General features: G+C 33.9%; 1 protein-coding gene across 1 annotated transcript; it reads left to right on the top strand.

The window, feature by feature from the left end:
- Window positions 1–6,955: 6,955 nt before the first annotated feature.
- LOC113370010 (breast carcinoma-amplified sequence 3 homolog) lies at window positions 6,956–17,501 on the top strand. The gene is made up of 15 exons (XM_026610648.1): window positions 6,956–7,005; window positions 9,711–9,950; window positions 10,889–10,994; window positions 11,086–11,316; window positions 11,487–11,730; window positions 11,837–12,042; window positions 12,107–12,343; window positions 12,441–12,632; window positions 12,795–12,966; window positions 13,068–13,280; window positions 13,357–13,439; window positions 13,733–13,938; window positions 14,024–14,169; window positions 14,378–14,530; window positions 15,721–17,501. The coding sequence occupies exons 2-15, from the start codon at window positions 9,736–9,738 to the stop codon at window positions 17,424–17,426; spliced, it is 4,110 nt and encodes a 1,369-aa protein (XP_026466433.1). The 5' UTR covers window positions 6,956–7,005; window positions 9,711–9,735; the 3' UTR covers window positions 17,427–17,501.
- Window positions 17,502–18,889: the final 1,388 nt, after the last annotated feature.

Here is an 18,889-nt window from a genome sequence, read left to right as displayed (position 1 = left end):
GGAGAAATATCCGGCCGGAGTCATATCCGGGCGAATACATATCCGACCGGAGTCATATCCGACCAGAGTCATATCCGGATATAACTCCGGCCGGAGACATATCCGGCCGGAGTCATATCCGGGCGGAGTCATATCCGGGCGGATACATATCCGACCGGAGTCATATCCGACCGGAGTCATATCCGACCGGTGTCATATCCGACCCGAGTCATATCCGCATATAACTTCGGCCGGAGACATATCCGACCGGAGTCATATCCGGATATAACTCCGGCCGGAGACATATCCGACCGGAGTCATATCCGACCGGAGTCATATCCGACCGGAGTCATATCCGGCAGGAGTCATATCCGACCGGAGTCATATCCGGCAGGAGTCATATCCGAGCGGAACATATTCGACCGGAGTCATATCCGGATATAACTCCGGCCGGAGACATATCCGGCCGGAGTCATATCCGACCGGAGTCATATCCGAGCGTAGTCATATCGGGCGGATACATATCCAGATATGACTCCGGCCGGATGTGTATCCGCCCGGATATGACTCCGGTCGGATATGACTCCGGTCGGATATGACTCCGGTCGGTCGGATATGTCCGCCCGGATATGTGTCCGCCAGGATATGACTCCGGCCGGATATGTCTCCGGCCGGAGAGTTATATCCGGATATGGCTCCGGTCGGATATGTCTCCGGCCGGAGTTATATCCGGATATGACTCCGGTCGGATATGACTCCGGTCGGATATGACTCCGGTCGGATATGACTCCGGTCGTATATGACTCCGGTCGGCTATGACTCCGGTCGGATATGACTCCGGTCGGATATGACTCCGGCCGGATATATCTCCGGCCGGAGTTATATCCGGATATGACTCCTCATGAGTCATATCCGACCGGAGTCATATCCGGATATAACTCCGGCCGAAGTCATATCCGAGCGGAGTCATATCCGGGCGGATACATATCCGACCGGAGTCATATCCGACCGGAATCATATCCGGATATAACTCCGGCCGGAGTCATATCCGACCGGAGTCATATCCGATTGGAGTCATATCCGACCGGAGTCATATCCGGGCGGATACATATCCGGGCGGATACATATCCGACCGGAGTCATATCCGGATATAACTCCGGCCGGAGACATATCCGGCCGGAGTCAAATCCGAGCGGAATCATATCCGGATATAACTCCGGCCGGAGTCATATCCGAGCGGAGTCATATCCGGGCGGATACATATCCGCGTCGGATATGACTCCGGCCGGAGTTATATCCGGATATGACTCCGGTCGGATATGACTCCGGTCGGATATTACTCCGGCCGGATATGACTCCGGACGGATATGACTTCGGTCGGATATGAGTCCGGCCAAATATGATTCCGGCCGGATATGATTCCGGCCGGATATGACTCCGGCCGGATATATCTCCGGCTGGAGTTATATCCGGATATGACTCCTCATGAGTCATATCCGACCGGAGTCATATCCGGATATAACTCCGGCCGGAGTCATATCCGACCGAAGTCATATCCGAGCGGAGTCATATCCGGGCGGATACATATCCGACCGGAATCATATCCGGATATAACTCGGTCAGAGTCATATCCGACCGGAGTCATATCCGGGCGGATACATATCCGACCGGAATCATATCCGAATATAACTCGGTCAGAGTCATATCCGGCCGGAGTCATATCCGGGCGGGAGTCATATCCGGATGAAGTTATATCCGAGCGGAGTCATATCCGACCGTAGTCATATCCGACCGGAGTTATATCCGACCGGAGTCATATCCGAACGGAGTCATATCCGGGCGGAGTCATATCCGAGCGGAGTCATGTCCCGCCGGAGTCATATCCGGATGGAGTTATATCCGGGCGGAGTCATATCCGGATGGAGTTATATCCGGGCGGAGTCATATCCGGATGAAGTTATATCCCGGCGGAATCATATCCGGCCGGAGTCATATCCGGGCGGAGTCATATCCGGATGAAGTTATATCCGAGCGGAGTCATATCTGACCGTAGTCATATCCGACCGGAGTTATATCCGACCGGAGTCATATCCGAGCGGAGTCATATCCGGGCGGAGTCATATCCGAGCGGAGTCATGTCCCGCCGGAGTCATATCCGGATGGAGTTATGTCCGGGCGGAGTCATATCCGGATGAAGTTATATCCGGGCGGAATCATATCCGGCCGGAGTCATATCCGGGCGGAGTCATATCCGGATGAAGTTATATCCGAGCGGAGTCATATCCGACCGTAGTCATATCCGACCGGAGTTATATCCGACCGGAGTCATATCCGAGCGGAGTCATATCCGGGCGGAGTCATATCCGGGCGGAGTTATATCCGAGCGGAGTCATGTCCCGCCGGAGTCATATCCGGATGGAGTTATATCCGGGCGGGGTCATATCCGGATGAAGTTATATCCGGGCGGAATCATATCCGACCGGAGTCATATCCGACCGGAGTCATATCCGACCGGAGTCATATCCGACCGGAGTCATATCCGGCTGGAGTCATATCCGGCTGGAGTCATATCCGAGCGGAGTTCTATCCGAGCGGAGTTATATCCGAGCGGAGTCATATCTGAGCGGAGTCATATCCTGCTGGAGTCATATCCGACCGGAGTCACATCCGACCGGAATCATATCCGACCGGAACCATATCCGACCGGAACCATATCCGACCGGAACCATGTCCGACCGGAGTCATATCCGGCTGGAGTCATATCCGACCGGAGTCATATACGAGCGGAGTCATATCCGGCTGGAGTTATACCCGACAGGAGTCATATACGAGCGGAGTTATATCCGGGCGGAGTCATATCCGAGCGGAGTCATGTTCCGCCGAAGTCATATGGATGGAGTTATATCCGGGCAAAGTCATATCCGGATGAAGTTATATCCTAGCGGAGTCATATCCGAGCGGAGTTATATCCGGGCGGAGTCATATCCGAGCGGAATCATATCCGGATGGAGTTATATCCGGCCGGAGTCATATCCGGATGAAGTTATATCTTAGCGGAGTCATATACGAGCGGAGTTATATCGGGGCGGAGTCATATCCGAACGAAGTCATATCCGACCGGAGTCATAGCCGACCGGAGTCATATCCGACCGGAGTCATATGCGGATGGGCTGAGACATATTCGTACGGAGTCATATCCGGGCGGAATCATATTCGGCTGGAGTTATATCCGAGCGGAGTCAAAAACTAACTTGATGAAATTTATTGATGATTTTAGGGGGAGGGCGGTTGACAAATAATCACGTGGGGGAGGAGGGGTAAAGTAAGACATCACGTGTATTTATTTTTTACCAAACATTTTAAAAAAAATACAATTTTTTCTCGTAACTAAAAATACACGAAATTTAAAATCTTTATTAATTAAGAAAATCGACCGTGCAAGGTAATAAAAAGAAATTATATCGGGGAGTTATATCCGGGCGGACATATCGGGCCGGAGTTATATCGGGGCAATGTCATATCCGACCGGAGTCACAGCCGGTTGGAGTTATATCCGGGAGAAGTCATATTCGCCATATGGACTACAAAAAACTAACTAGACGAAATTTACTTAAATGTAGTAATAGTAATATTTACCACCGTCTGTATTGATTCAGAAAAAACAGTGAGAAAAATTTACGATTTTTTCGCTTTTAAAGCCTTGTATCAAACTCTGTTCGCGTAAAACTTCGCAATTTACTAGTAGTAAATATCACTTTTCTTGTGTATATTTCAAGTCATATCTTGTCACTGACCTTAAAGCACCTGTGCCAAGCAGTCAGAAACTTGATTTAACAAATTTTTTGGTAATTTTCGTAAATTCGAATATTGAAGTTTAAAATAATCAGTGAAGTGCCATTTGAAACCTGAGAATTATTGCATTTTGCAACTTCTCTTCAAAATTCTCTTTCATAATGTTTAGTTTTATATAAGCAATTTATCGCATATATCGTTTTCAGATTATGATGAATAGTTGTAATTTTATTAGAGTGTAATGAGGAAAATTCAAATTCAAGCTAATCTTTTAAAAAGTAAGGTCAATCCGGGATAAAAAACATAACTCCGGCGCCAGGGAAGTACCGTCCCGGCCAAACCGGGACATCTTAGGTAATTCCAAAAAGCATTTTTTCATGTAAATGCTTTACCGATACTATTCTACATTACATTCAAATTACCAAAATTTTCAAATTGCCCCCCTGAATTCATAAATTGCCCCCCGGTGGGGCGTGCGCCTGCGCCATAACACTGATGTAGTTATCTGGACATTTTAGGAGTTCTAGAAAGATAGCCTGAGTAAAAATCCAAACACTGCCAATTTTTTTCAAGAAACTTACAGCTCTGTGTAACTAACTGCTTGATATTTAAACAAATATTATAAATTGTGTTAAGAATTATATAATTGGCAAAGTTTTTTGAAACGACAGTTTATCTTCTCTGCGTGAAAATGTAGAGAAAGCAAATTATTGAATTTCATTTTAAATATCCGGTTATTTTAGGAGCTTTAGGAATACTAAATCAAAATCTTCCCTCACTCACTCTTATGATGTGAAATGATAAATAAATAGTTTTAAACATAAACTATGTTTTGTAAGCAATGAATTCCAAAAAGCAAGCAAATAATGACAAAAAAAGAAAATATTGATTATTTGCACACAGTTTCTAAAATTTTCAGACTAAAGAGACATATATTTTAAACATAACATAACATACCTAAATATTATAGGCCTACGATTAGCGGTTAAATTATAAAAAATTATCAACGTTTAGAATTTCGATGCCCGTTTAAGAGATTTTAATCAGAATCTATGCCGGAGAAAATATTAACGTTTTGTGATGTTTTGTAACTGATTACAGTTAAATAAAATGAATTTTTAGAGCACGCAATAGATGAAATGAAATGTGTCAAGCAAATTCATTTAATTCATACAATTAATGATATTACAAGTATAGTTAAAATACATCATGTAGAAATTTTGTTGGTTACTTTTTAATGAAACCAATAATGTTATTTTCAAAATAAACAGTTGAATATTCAAACAGCTATTGATTACAGTTGACGTTCGCATTTAAATAAAATAAATTTTTACAGCACACAATAGATGAAATGAAATGTGTCAAACAAATTTACTTAATTCATTCAATTGGTGATATTATAGGTATAGTTAAAATACATCATGTAGAATTCTTGTTGGTGACTTTTTAATGAAAGCGAAAATGTTATTTTCAAAATAAACAGTTGAATATTTTATCTAAATATCTGAATTTCAATTTTTATTTTAAATGTATTAGATGTACAATTCACAATTTTCAAGGATAACAAACAACCAATATTAAGGTGACCATATGTTTTTTGCATAAAATCTGGGACGAATTATAATGTGTGGGAGAGCAGCGGGGGGGGGGGGGTAGGTTTGTTGGTGAGCAAAAATTTATATGCACATTTTTTCGGTTCAATTTTTTTTATTTAAATATATTTAAAGAAAGAATTGGCAATCAAAACATTTTTAAAAATCCGGGACAAAACACTTAAAACCGGAACAAATGTTGCTTTTGGCAAAAGCCGGAACGCAAGGCTGAAAATCGGGACTGTCCCGGCCAATCCGGGACGTATAGTCACCCTACCAATATACAAAATACAATGAAACAATTATAAAATAATTTTGTGTCTTGATTTTATGAAATTTGATCTTCGTTTATTTAGAGCATCTTCAAAAGATGAGGTCTTGTATATCCATTGATTTGCAGAAAGTTTTTAAAAAGTTTAAAAGTTTTTCTGGAAAAAAGAGCAGTATCAGAGACGAAGAAAAAATTTCCTAGCTAAGAAATGCTTAGCTATAGTCAAAAATGACTGTATTTGTAAGACATCACAAACAATTTGTAACAAAAAATATTTATAATTTGGTGGGGATGGTACCACAGTATTTCTTGAAGTCAAAATTCATATGTTCAAAAATGTCATAAAAACTGTTGACTTTTAGTAAATTAATCAAAACGTTATAGAATTTATAATTGCTTAGTTTACGTATTTGTAAGGGTAATAAATTGAACAGTTATATACTAAATCCATCAATTGAATTAAAAGTAGTATTAAGCTTAAAAGTTGATCCTCTGATAATTTTATTCCTTGTGACATAGTGGGAATTAGACATTGAAGATAAATTAATGTAATGAGGATCATTTTTTATAAAGATAATTGTAATGAGTAGGAATATGATAGGAACGGTAAGAATGTTATACTTCTGAAAAATATTTCTACAGCTTGTCATCGAGTTAGGAGAGAACGTAATTATTGATTAAGATATTATATATGCGTATCAGTAAGTTTATGCAACTTGCCTTAAGGCAAAATGCTTACTTGTTTATATCTCTCTAGTTTTTATTCTACACTTTTGAATTACAACGGCTAAATCAAAATGAGTCAAATTCGGTGTATGTAGAGCACTCTCGCGCGCATTCTGCGAACTTCATGTCGCTCCATGACGAAGTAGAGAACTTCAGACGCAATAATAGATCCCTCTCCTACCGACAAATACATAGTTTTAAAATCAATTTATTATTTTAGTCACAATATTAGACGTTTATCTGAATAATAATTTAAATGCAAAACTTGAGTCCTTTCTTAATTTAATTGCAAACATTAATACCACCTTTTCAATTTAAAATGATAGTGTGAAGTCAATCGTTGGATAACTGCACGAATTATCAGCTGATCTTTGTTTTCAGTACGCTGAAACGTCATACGCGATAACTGCGGAGTTTTGTTGTATATATATTATTATTTTCTTATTTATTAATTATTGTGTGAATGTTGTTATAAAAGTGAATGCATAGATTCCATTTATTAATAAATTGCGCATTTGTTATATAATTGCGGACGCTTAAAACTATTGTGCCAGAGTATTTGGATTGTATAGACATCTTCTGTCATTACAATGACGCAGTTTAGCTCCGAATAATTCCAACATGATTATTGCTGTTTTAAGTAATGTAAGTGGAAATTATTATATAAATCTGATATTTAGTATGAATAAGATCAATTTTTGCAATATGGTAAGTTAGAATTAAGTGAGAGATGCACAATTTTGGGCGTTCAGATACAATTCCTTTGTCCTTGTAAACAACATATGAAAGCTATTTTTATATGTCAAGTAACGCATATGGTACACAAATAGGGGGACTCGAAAATATTTTGTATAGAGTTTATATAAACAATGATATTTTGTAAAATTCTGGATCTGTATTAATATTTTTAATTCATTAATTACATTTTTTTGCTTTTTAATAATTATGCATACGCTACATATGATGCAATTATTTAATGCAAGAAATGTTCTCATGACTCATCATATGACTTTTTTTTGTATTGCATTAATTTAACAATATGCAATAATTATTTATAATTTTGTCAATTGTTAATTACTACAATATTTAAATCTAAAAATATAGAAATGCTATAAAGTTATTTGGTAGCATATGTTGATTTTGAGATGTTGCATATGAATTATGAATATAAAATTCAAATACTCAAATTCTGAAAATTCAATATAAAAATTGACCATTGAATTTAAAATTCTATTAAATTAGTTGACAATGACTCAAATTATGGAACTAAATATTATAATTAAAATATCAATATGAAACGTAATTTTGAAATTAATAATTTTATTATTTACTTTTTATTAGTTTTGATGATTTGACATTAATATAAAGATATATAATAATTTGGTAACATATGTTTCAAATTTTATCATAATCGACGTATTACCCTGATTACTCATATTACTCACTTATACGATTTTTTTATATGAGTAATAGAATTAATTTTTATCAGGTTTATTTAGTTCATTAAATAAATATTTATTATTGTTCTTCTGGAAAAAATAATGGCTTTATGACACACGAGCGTACATTCTAAATTTGTTTATGCGATCATATGTTATATCGCGCTGTATGGCGAGATAAGCTAATAAAGCCTAGTCCATATGTTGGTCATTGTATTTCTTTTATTTGACTCTATGTAATAATCCAATAATAGAATTACAAATATTTTGCTATATATTGGATTTATATTTCTATTTATTTTTGTATGCAAATCGAGGAAAAATGTTTTGGCTAGACTCTTAATTTCCTTTATTTTCTTATTAGCCTTACATTTTTTTCTATATCGAACTAAATGCGTTTATTTATCCCTCCATTTTGCCCTTGGTTCTGGTCCCCAAGCTTTTCTTCAAAGACACAAATTGTGGAATAATTTATATATGGAATAATTTGGTTCTTAACTGATTGAGAATATTAATGTATTTAAAGTTCTTTGCACTCATATTATGAAATTCTCTGTTCAAATTAAATAATTCCGAGCACCAAATTTTTTAATTAAATTAAATTAGTGACTAAAACGATAAACGACTCGAGCAATACACATTGAAATATGTTAATTTACATGTAAAGAATCACTAATATAATGTACTAAATACACCATTTAATTTAATGTACTAAATACACCATGGTGTTCAAAGATGGTCATCATTAAAAAGGTTATGTGCATGAGGTATGAAAAAGAGGGCAGCTGGCATACAATAGCTCGCGGAGCGATGAAAAAAACTGTTTCAGAGGATCATACATATAGAGATATACACATATATATATATATATATATATATATATATATATATATATCTATAACTGCGTCAAAAAAATAGATATTGAGATGATTTTTTTTAAAATAATTCTAGGTTTTTAGCTTTCATAATATCAAAAAATCTCCAAATCGAAAAAAAAATAAATAAAAACCGAACAACCCCCTTAAGACATATTTTTCTTAAATAAAAATAAACCTAATTTAAATTCATATATTTGTATCTCCCTGAAATTCGAATTGGCACCTTTGGTTTAAAAGTCCATTGATCACCAAACATAACAAAATTTCACTTTGGCTAATATTGGAAGCGGAATTAGGAGCATACGATATAGAGAAAAGTTTGCCTTTGGATAAAACTTATTGTTGAAATTCGATTGTTTTCTATGTCATAAACTGAAGACTCGTTAAAAATCCTTGTCTATGTAAATATTACTAAGGATATATAAGTTGACCCCTCTTTATTGAACTTTTTACTACCGAGTGTTGGCAAACTTTATCCAGTCTATTGTTAGGGCACTTAATAATTGCCCTTTTTTCTTATAATAAAGACATATTCACAATTGGCTATTTTTACTTGGAAACATATTTTTTGGTAAATCGTTATTATATATATTATTATTTTCTTATTATTATATATACATTATAAGAATATATACATTATTATTATTTATATATATACATTATTTTCATATCTCAGTCAGACAGAGGTACCTGGTATGAGAGATTATGAAAAACAGTGATCATATTTTATATATACATTTCATTTGACTATTTCATTAATATAATATCTATTATAATTAAAATATCTTTATATATATAATTCTTCAGTCTTCTTGTCTTCAATTTCCTTATAGTATTTCTTTATTTATTTTTTTTAAATTTATCGTCATTATTGGTCATCTTAATATCGTTTGGCAATTCGTTATATATTTTGCTAGCACTCCATATGACATTTTCTCTCAACATTTTCGCATTTCATTCGATATCGTCTGTAAAATATATTTCATAAATATTTTCTAATACCAATGTTAATTTTCTCATATCTTTTTCCCAGAGTGAGCACTATTTGCGTCATTCCGATGGATTCCGTTCAGCGCTGTGCGAGGCAGAACAGTGGCAGCTGCACAGACATATCGGAATGCGAGGTGGCATCCTCAACCATTCCCCAGCAAGTGGTGCCCCCCCAGCCAGTCTGCGACAGAAGTCTCATCGATAGCGTCGCAGGGTTCATAAATGAAGTCACGCTCAACAATACCGTTGTTGGTGACTCAAAGGATTCCATACTATGGGCTAGGTAGGTGGAGGAAAGAAAAATTTATTGAATTGATTACAACCCGCAGACTGGTAAATGATTCTGGTCAGATATGTTGACTGTATCTCATTGTAATCTACAGATGTGACCAGAATCATAATCTGTAATCATTTCTGTCTATCAATATAGATCAATCGTCATTTAGGTTTCAATAAGTTCACATCAATATAGTTCAGTCCTCATTTGGTTTCCAATAAGTTCAGATCAACATGAGTCAGTAGTACTTTAGTAATCAATGGAGTCGTATTCAAGTTCAATTGTTAATTCAAGTTATATGTAAAGTGTACAAAAGGTCATGAATTAAACAAATACATCAAACGTCTTCATCTATTTTACTGATCAAGCCTCCACAGCCCTTGTAGTATACAATGTCCCTTTTCGGCCGACTATCGTAAATTCATCAAATTTATTGAATGCCCTTTACAGGACAGTTGTAAATAAGAAAAATAATAAAAAAAAGCCTCCACAGTTTGGTAATAGCTTTTGTTTAGCAGCTGAAAGAACCTACATACATGTTTGGCATCGTCAGTAGTATTTTGCTGTCATACACTGTACTCATTTCGGTCTACATATCTAACCGGAATCATAATGAAGATAAATTATTACAAGAAGTCATGAAATAAACAACCACATCAAACGGCTTCATCTATTTTACTGATCAAGCCTCCACAGTTTGGTAATAGCTTTTGTTTAGCAGCAGAAAGAACCTACATACATGTTTGGCATCATCGGTGGTATTTTGGTGTCATCCTACACTGTACTCATTAAGGTCTACAGATCTAACCGGAATCATAATGAAGATAGATTAGTTAGTTAAAAAAGTAGTTTAAGAGTTATCATTAATTATATATTACTATTATCATAAAGCAAAATATTTTTGTTATTACATTGAGATGAATAATATTTGGATTTTTTTTCAGATTTGAAACGGCTGATATAAATGAGCCAAGTGCAAAAGATGAATATGATGCAGATAGTGCAGTACAGCCACTTTTATTAATTCTTGGCTATGGATCGGGGATACAGGTATCACTTTGATACGATTTTACCTATACCATATTTTTTCTTATTCACAAATTTAAATTTGAATTGGCGATGTCCTGATATTCTTTTACAGGTTTGGGCTGTGCCTGCCAATGGAGAAGCCACCGAAGTATTGGCTTGGAGGCAGGGTACAGTGCGCGTTTTACGAATTCTTCCTTCACCCAAAGTTGATATTGATTGTCCAGTAGATCAACCATCGGATCAATATGAACAAAAGAGGCCATTAGTAGCAATTTGTGATAATTCTGGATCTGGGCCGCAGTACTGCTCTGTTAATTTTGTATCATTGAAAGATGGCGACCAGGTAAAATCAATGCAATAACCTCATAAACCTTAACAAAACTGATAAAAACCCAAAATTTGATTAAGGTTTTTTTTTTAAAATGTCTCAAGAGAAATATTGATAATTAAATCAAATCATACATAATAAAATTTATCTTCAAGGCTTACATATATTGATCTTTCTATTACCAGGTCAAAAAGATTAAGTTCAATAATCCAATTCTGGATATCATGGCAAATCAACGTGTACTGGCAATTACATTTGTTGAAAGAATAGCTGTATTTGAAGCAAGCACTTTAGAACACAAGTTAATTGTAACTACTTGTTATCCAAGTCCAGGAATAAATCAAAATCCAATAAGTCTGGGTACGAGATGGCTGGCTTATGCTGAGAAAAAATTAATTAATTCTAAAAGAAGTTCTGGTGGATGTGATGGTAATTAATATAATATTCATCAGTTGTGACTTATGCGATGCTTACATAACCTTTTTCGAATATAATTAAACATAATAATGATGCAATATATGTCAATTTACTTAAGGTGAAGGATCAGCAAGTTACACAGCGACAGTTCTACATGCAGCAAAATCGCTTGGAAAAGGTTTGCGTGGTTTGGGAGAAACTGTTGCCAGCAGTCTATCTGGAACAGGAAATCCGCGTGCAGGTTTTACACCAATCAACGCTCCGCCTTCCCAAAACCACTCCGATTCACTTCAAGCTGGTGTAGTTACCATTTTAGATTTACAGGTAATTGAAAAAATTAATTGCTAATAACTAATAGTTCATTTGTACATTATTATTTTTGTTTCAGTGCCAAACAATTGATGCATCAAATGCTCCAGATCCAATGGTAGCACATTTTGTTGCTCATAATGATCCTGTTGTTGCAATGATGTTTGATATGTCAGGGATGTTATTAGTGACTGCAGATAAACGCGGTCACGATTTCCATGTATTTCGTATTCAACCTCATCCAGGAGGTTCATCGTTAGCAGCTGTACATCATCTCTATGTTTTGCACAGAGGAGACACCAGTGCTAAAGTACAGGTAATAATAATTTACATTTTTAAATGTAAAATAATATTTTTTTTGAATTTGATTTAATTAAAATTAATGTTAATTATGTTTTGTTTTATTTACATAGGATATTGCCTTTGCAAGTGACTCGCGTTGGGTTGCTGTATCTACTTTGCGAGGTACAACACATGTGTTTCCTATAACACCTTATGGAGGGCCTGTAGGAGTTAGAACCCATGGATCACCTCATGTGGTAAACAGATTATCTCGATTCCATAGATCTGCAGGTCTTGCTGCTGATGGAAGATCTAACAGTCCGGTATGTAAATTGAATATCAGGTTTAATTCAACAGTAATGTCTGGTCAATATATTTATTTAATTTTTATTGATCAATTTTTAAATCACAATGATTGTGAAGCTTGATATATGTTTTAGAATTAGTGAAAGTTAAATATAATTTATTTTGTTCTAATTTTTTAGATAACTCTATCAGAGACGCCAATAGTTAATCCTGCGGCTCCATATAATAACCCTAGAATTCCTCCTTTTCCACATCCAACTGTAATACAGCCACTAGCTCAAATAAGGCAACCTATATCTTTATCTGGTAATATAGTAAATAATTCAGGAGGGAGTTTGAAATCTAATACAGGTTAGGAATAAAAGTTTACATACTTTTTATGATTTTCATAATTATTATCATATGAATCAAAATTTGAGCTGAATTAAAGAAAAACTTTGTTCTTTTTCTAGGGCGACAACGTATTCCTTCATATTCTGAGGATTCTCCTCATAGTGTTCGGGTGTGTGCGACATTTGCATCAGCTAGAGCTTATTTACTTGATGCCACAAATGCTCCTAGAGATCACAATCATCGCACACAACAGAAGGTTGCCGAATCCTTATTCATTATGGCTTGCCATGGAGCAATGCTTCAATATGACTTGGAACCTAGACCACTCTCAGGTTTGAATCAAACTTTTTAATCAATATTTGTCACTAATGCAAATTGAAATGAAAAACTAATTAAATTTTTTAATAGGCCTACCTAAAGAGAAAATATGTGATGACACAGCCATAGAATTAGAAGTAGAGCCAAAAGCTCAATGGCCATTAATGAGACAGGTTAGTACTGGCTTTGCAATGAAAAATTATTATTAAATATAATTTTTAACATTCAGTTCTTGCACTTGGACAGTGAACAGTCATATGATTATTAATGTATTTAAATTTTTTGTTTACTTACAAATAGTATGTAATCTATTTTTTATCTTCACAATTTTCTATTTGTTTTATCCAACACAAATTATATACATTTGTATTTATAGTGAGATATATGATAATGGTTTTGTTTTTTCATGTTTTATTATTTAAACAGTTATATTGACAATATATATTTTATTTTCAATAATTCACAGCATACATCAATGGACATACAGCCTCCTCTTTCAACATCAAATTTACTGCTAAAATCGAAAAATTCAAATCATCATGCAGCTACTCAAGATGAGTGCGAAGAACGCTGGTTATCACAAGTTGAAATTGTTACTCATGCTGGACCACACAGAAGATTGTGGATGGGTCCGCAGTTTATGTTCAAAACCTATAACACTAGCAATCCTGGGTAATTATATTTTTTTTCTAACTTGAGGTTAAGATCTTTTTAATAATCAAGTCTTCTAACATTTCTATTCAACTTTATGTAATAGATCTTGCGTATCACTAATGGAAGCAGATTCTGTGGAAGTAGCTTGTTTACCAGGTTCGAGACCTGCTCGATCAAACCCAGTGAACATGCCAGGTTTGAACTCTGGTCAACCTCTAGTTCCAGTGTTAATTGAAGCAGGCTCTTGTAGTAAGTACTATGTAATAGAAAATCGATCTATCATAATTATATTACAATATTATAATACATATATGTATTAATAAACTCTAATAATATTATCTTTTCAAATTTTGAATTTATGATTTTTTTTTTTCATTTTATATGCACCGAATTTTTTAACACGGTAATTAAAATTGTACTTTAATTAATGCATGCATTTTTTTTATTAAATTTTTAGGCAGCTTTGAGCAATCTCCGCGGTTATTAGAAGGTTTTCAAGATCATTTTGGTGAATCAAATAACTGCTTTGATATTTTGGGGGATTCTCAACTAAAGGAAGACTTAGCTGATGCTATGAAAGAATGTCCAGGAATTGCGCATAGAGATTCAGGTAAATTTATTGTAGTGTAGATTTCCACAATCATTTTGTAGAGTAGTCAGAGGTTGGCCAATATTGTAAATATTTTAATTAATTTAGGTATGTTTATTATTGTGTATATTTTAAATAAAATTCTAAAAATAAATAGTAGGTATTTCCTATCTGTGGATTTTGGTTACTATTTTAGAATATGTAAATTTATTTAAAGCTGTAAGTACATCTATTATTGGCCATCCTTTATGTAGTTAATTTATATAATCTTCATTGTCTACAATTATTTAAAAAAAAATTATTTAAAAAAAAAAATTAAATAAAAAATAATATATTAAACTCTTAAGCTATAACAATATATAAAATTTTTCATTTGAATTTTTTCAACACCGTTCTTTTTTATACTAATTGTATATGTTGCCACTCATTTTTTCTATCCTAACAAACATAAAAAAATCTGCTTTTACTAAGTTAAATATAATGCTTCTACAGCTATTAACATTTTATTAATATCATCATGCATCATTATTTTTTATTGCCCATTATTCATTTTTCACAATTCACTTTCATAAGTTTCATGCTAATAGACAAAATTATTATATTTACATAAAAAATATAAATAATTTTTATATATATGTGTATACGGTTACACTTATATTACATTTTATTTATCATTCAAATTGTGCGGTACTATTTATACTATCACAAAAAATTTGAGCAAAATCCAAGGCAGGTGTTTTCTGACGTAGTAATAGTTTTGTAATATATTATAAGCACTATAACGTTGATTTAATGAATTATATATCATTTTCGTTGAATTGCATGAAAACTAATGATCAGATTTTGTTCTAATAGTTTGAACCTTTGATTTCTGATTAATCATCGCTTTTGTCATTTATTTTGACTCAACAATCACGGATAAACAATATTTATTTTAATATCATGTTTGCTAGGAAGCCGAATATTATTAATTTATTATTGGCTTCTGTATTTTATGGTTATGATGGTTATTTTCTTTCTATGCAGACCAAAAAATACATCCATTTAAAAATTGTGTCCACTTGAAAAGCATTTTCTAATTTATTTTTAGTTATTATTGATCACAGTGCTTAAATAGTTTATCTTAGTAAACGCTTTTTGGAATGGTGTTAGAAAAAAAAACGGTAATTTGATTCTAATAATAACACCTGCCTCTGGATTTTTGTTTAAAGGACGTCCTGCCCCGCGACAACCATGCTCGGTTAATGTCGGTGAGAACGCATGCGAGACGAAGCCTGTGTTGAAAATTGTCAACCCCGTGGGAACTGTGATGTGTTTGCCGTCGGAACTAGATGACCCTGCGGAATCGAAATCTGGTTTGCAGGAACAAAATAGTGATCAATATATTCACGAAAATTGCGACGAAGCCTTATTTAGACCAGTAATAACCGGCTGCAATGTTATCATAGATACTATAGATCCGGCGGCCGACGATGTTTGTCTGCGCGATAAAACGGTAACGGTGTGCATCAATGAGTCAACAGAAGAAGCGCTGCTAAAATCAGCGCCGATAATTAAGAAAAATACAAATGACGAGTATGACAAAAAAGCTGAGGAGAATCTCAGACATGCTGAAGAAGAAAAGATACTAGAAGATCTGAATTATGAGAAACAAGTACAAACAAGCAAAATTAAAGTTACCGTTAAAAGCAGCAGCAATGCAAAAGCTGTTAACGATACCAAGAAAATGAATGGTAAAAGACAGAAAAATAAAGGAGATAATAATGCAGCGAAAAAAGATATCAAGCGTAACAATGATATTTCAGAAAAATCTGAAAAAATCATACGCGATGATAAAGTAAATGTGATTACTAAACCGGCAGAAGACTGTTCTATGTCTAATACTATCAAGTACCAAGGTTTGAAACCAGAAGAAATTAATTTTTCAAAGGAAGAACTTACCGAAGATAGTGTTAGTAAGAATAGTGCTTGTAACAGTGATTCAAAAGATACAATAATAGAAGAAATTAAACCGACGCAAGCTATTGAAGAGTTAGTTGAAAAGACATATAATAACTCTAGTGATAAATCAAATGACAATATCAATAATGATATTGCTGATACATTGAAATCAGAATTGGACTTTCCTGCTTTGAAGCCTAAACCTCGACAAAGACGGAACAATAAGAAAACTCCCGTCGAAACTACCTTTACAGTTGTTGAGGAAAATGATTTAAAAGATGTTAATAACAAGGCATCGATTGAGTCAGAGGAATTAGTAGAACAACCATCTTGTGATGCTGTTAGTCAATATATAATTGAGGCTGAAATCATCAGCACTCATAATACAGAGAACACAGATGAGGAAGTTACAAGATTTAAGAACAAAATACCTTATGATAGTTCAAATTTAGTGGTAGCTTTTTGTGTAGAACCAAATACTATGTCTGAGAGTACTTCCAAGCTTGATTTTGAACTTGCTCCAGAAAAGATGTTGGAAATTGATGATGCTCTGGATAACTGCTCAATAGACTTAAATGTTGCTGGTCAACAGGATTCTGACTATAAAAGTTTGGATACCGAAGTCGATGATATGTATATGAGCATGGATCCTGAGCATCAAATGGAGAAACTGAGCCAAACATTTGAGGATAAAATAATAGATGACGTAATCACAAACGAAGATTTTATAGAGATTGAACGCAAATCTGTTGAAAAAGTCCCGGAGTTATCAACTGATAGTGATGATTCGGAAAAACTTTTAAAAGACCTTAATAAAAAAGCTGAAAATATTGTAGAAGAGGAAGAAATATGGTCAAGCAAAATCGAAAATGTGGAAAATAATCCTGTGAATGTGGAAAGCAAAACACTGCCTGTAGTTCAAAATGATACAAAACAAAGTTCTAAACGAAAGAATAAAAAAAAGAAGAAAAATTAGGTCCTAATCATTACCTCTATGTTAAGTTTTTTTAATTACGTTTTACAAATATATAACAGCCATTTGCTGAGACAGTGACCGCAAAAATTTAATAGATGATTTAATGATTTTTATCTATTAAAAATTTTGCGATCGCGTTGATGATTAAATATAGCGTGTCTTTAATTGAATTCAAAATAATATTATTAATTAATAATAATTTCTAATGTCACTAGCAAAAAACATTAATTAATAGTTATTTGTAATATATAAATTTAATTTATTAATATTTTGTGCAAGTAGACTTTATGGAAAATGGTACGAAAAAAAAATTTTAAACCTGATTTATTTGTTTGCGCTATAATTAATCATCAATATATTTTATTATAATTATTATATTAAGTGATTATCATTGCAAGTTTTATCATACAGTACAAGATTTTAACCATCCCAGGGATAATCGGTTTAGTTCAATTGAGTTTATTTTAAAACTAAAAAGTAATCACCAAAATTAGAATTTAGAATAATTTATTATACAAAAGTTATTTTTGGAGATGAAAGAATAACGTGATTGTGTTCTCAAATTACTATGAAATAATGACCATATCATTTAGATACATAATTTCAAAAGTGTGGCAACTACAAATGATGTTATGACTATTTATGCTTAAAAAAGATAAAAGAGATTTGGACTTTAATTGTTGCTAGTGAGTGATTACAAAGGTTTTATGTACATAAAAAATAACTGTGTAATTTATGTTTACAGTAACGGTAACTATAAGAGTTTTTCATGCTCTCTGAAAATTAGATTATTTAAGTAGTCAATTTACTACATATTTTTCACATTACGACTTTGAAACGTAAATGGATATTTCTTTATTAATATTTTGAATTACATTTTTTTAATATTGTGAATAATAATTGCATTGAAAATCAATTTTAGGAATTTATGAAGAATTTTGACTGGTTATGAGTTCAGTTTTTGTCAATAATATTATTGTCGCGATTGTAATTTTAATTTACCATCATCATTAAAGACCACGAAGGTCATACTATTATGTCATGATGGTTTAATTTTAGAATTGTTTTATATTTTTTAATTCAATGCTTTTCACTTTCAAGAAATCATTCATTTACGTTATATAATTAGCTGTCCCCAAGATAAAAATTACTTTTAATTAAGTGGTGTTATATACAAATTTTTCATGAAGGTACAAATCGTAATTTTTGCAGGGTTTTACAATTTTATTTTAAGATTTTTTTAAATTTTGATTCATGTACATACTTGTATTTATTTAGATTTAGTTTGCGTAAATATATATGCCAGATAAATAAATATATATAATTTATTAAAAAAAATACTTCAAATGATCTATGAATGATAAAATGAAACTTCGATTTGAATGTAATTTCAATATGCAACAAATATTCGCCTTTTTGTGGTTGAATTTTTTATATTATTGTGTAAATATATGTGACAGTTA

Source organism: Ctenocephalides felis, unplaced genomic scaffold (assembly GCF_003426905.1).
Source record: "Ctenocephalides felis isolate EL2017-DRISC unplaced genomic scaffold, ASM342690v1 CF-g0.4_SCAFFOLD_01492, whole genome shotgun sequence".
In the NCBI taxonomy this organism is placed as follows: domain Eukaryota; kingdom Metazoa; phylum Arthropoda; class Insecta; order Siphonaptera; family Pulicidae; genus Ctenocephalides; species Ctenocephalides felis.
Note: the sequence above shows the minus strand (reverse complement) of the source record. Positions and strands in the feature narration are given on the sequence as shown.

Bases quoted from the DNA above. Each gene is read 5' to 3' on its own strand.
- LOC113370010 (XM_026610648.1), top strand. From the start codon at position 9,736: ATGGATTCCGTTCAGCGCTGTGCGAGGCAGAACAGTGGCAGCTGCACA. The intron at 10,995-11,085 runs GTATCACTTTGA...ATTCTTTTACAG, and splicing joins GCTATGGATCGGGGATACAG to GTTTGGGCTGTGCCTGCCAA. The intron at 13,939-14,023 runs GTAATTATATTT...TTTATGTAATAG, and splicing joins TATAACACTAGCAATCCTGG to ATCTTGCGTATCACTAATGG.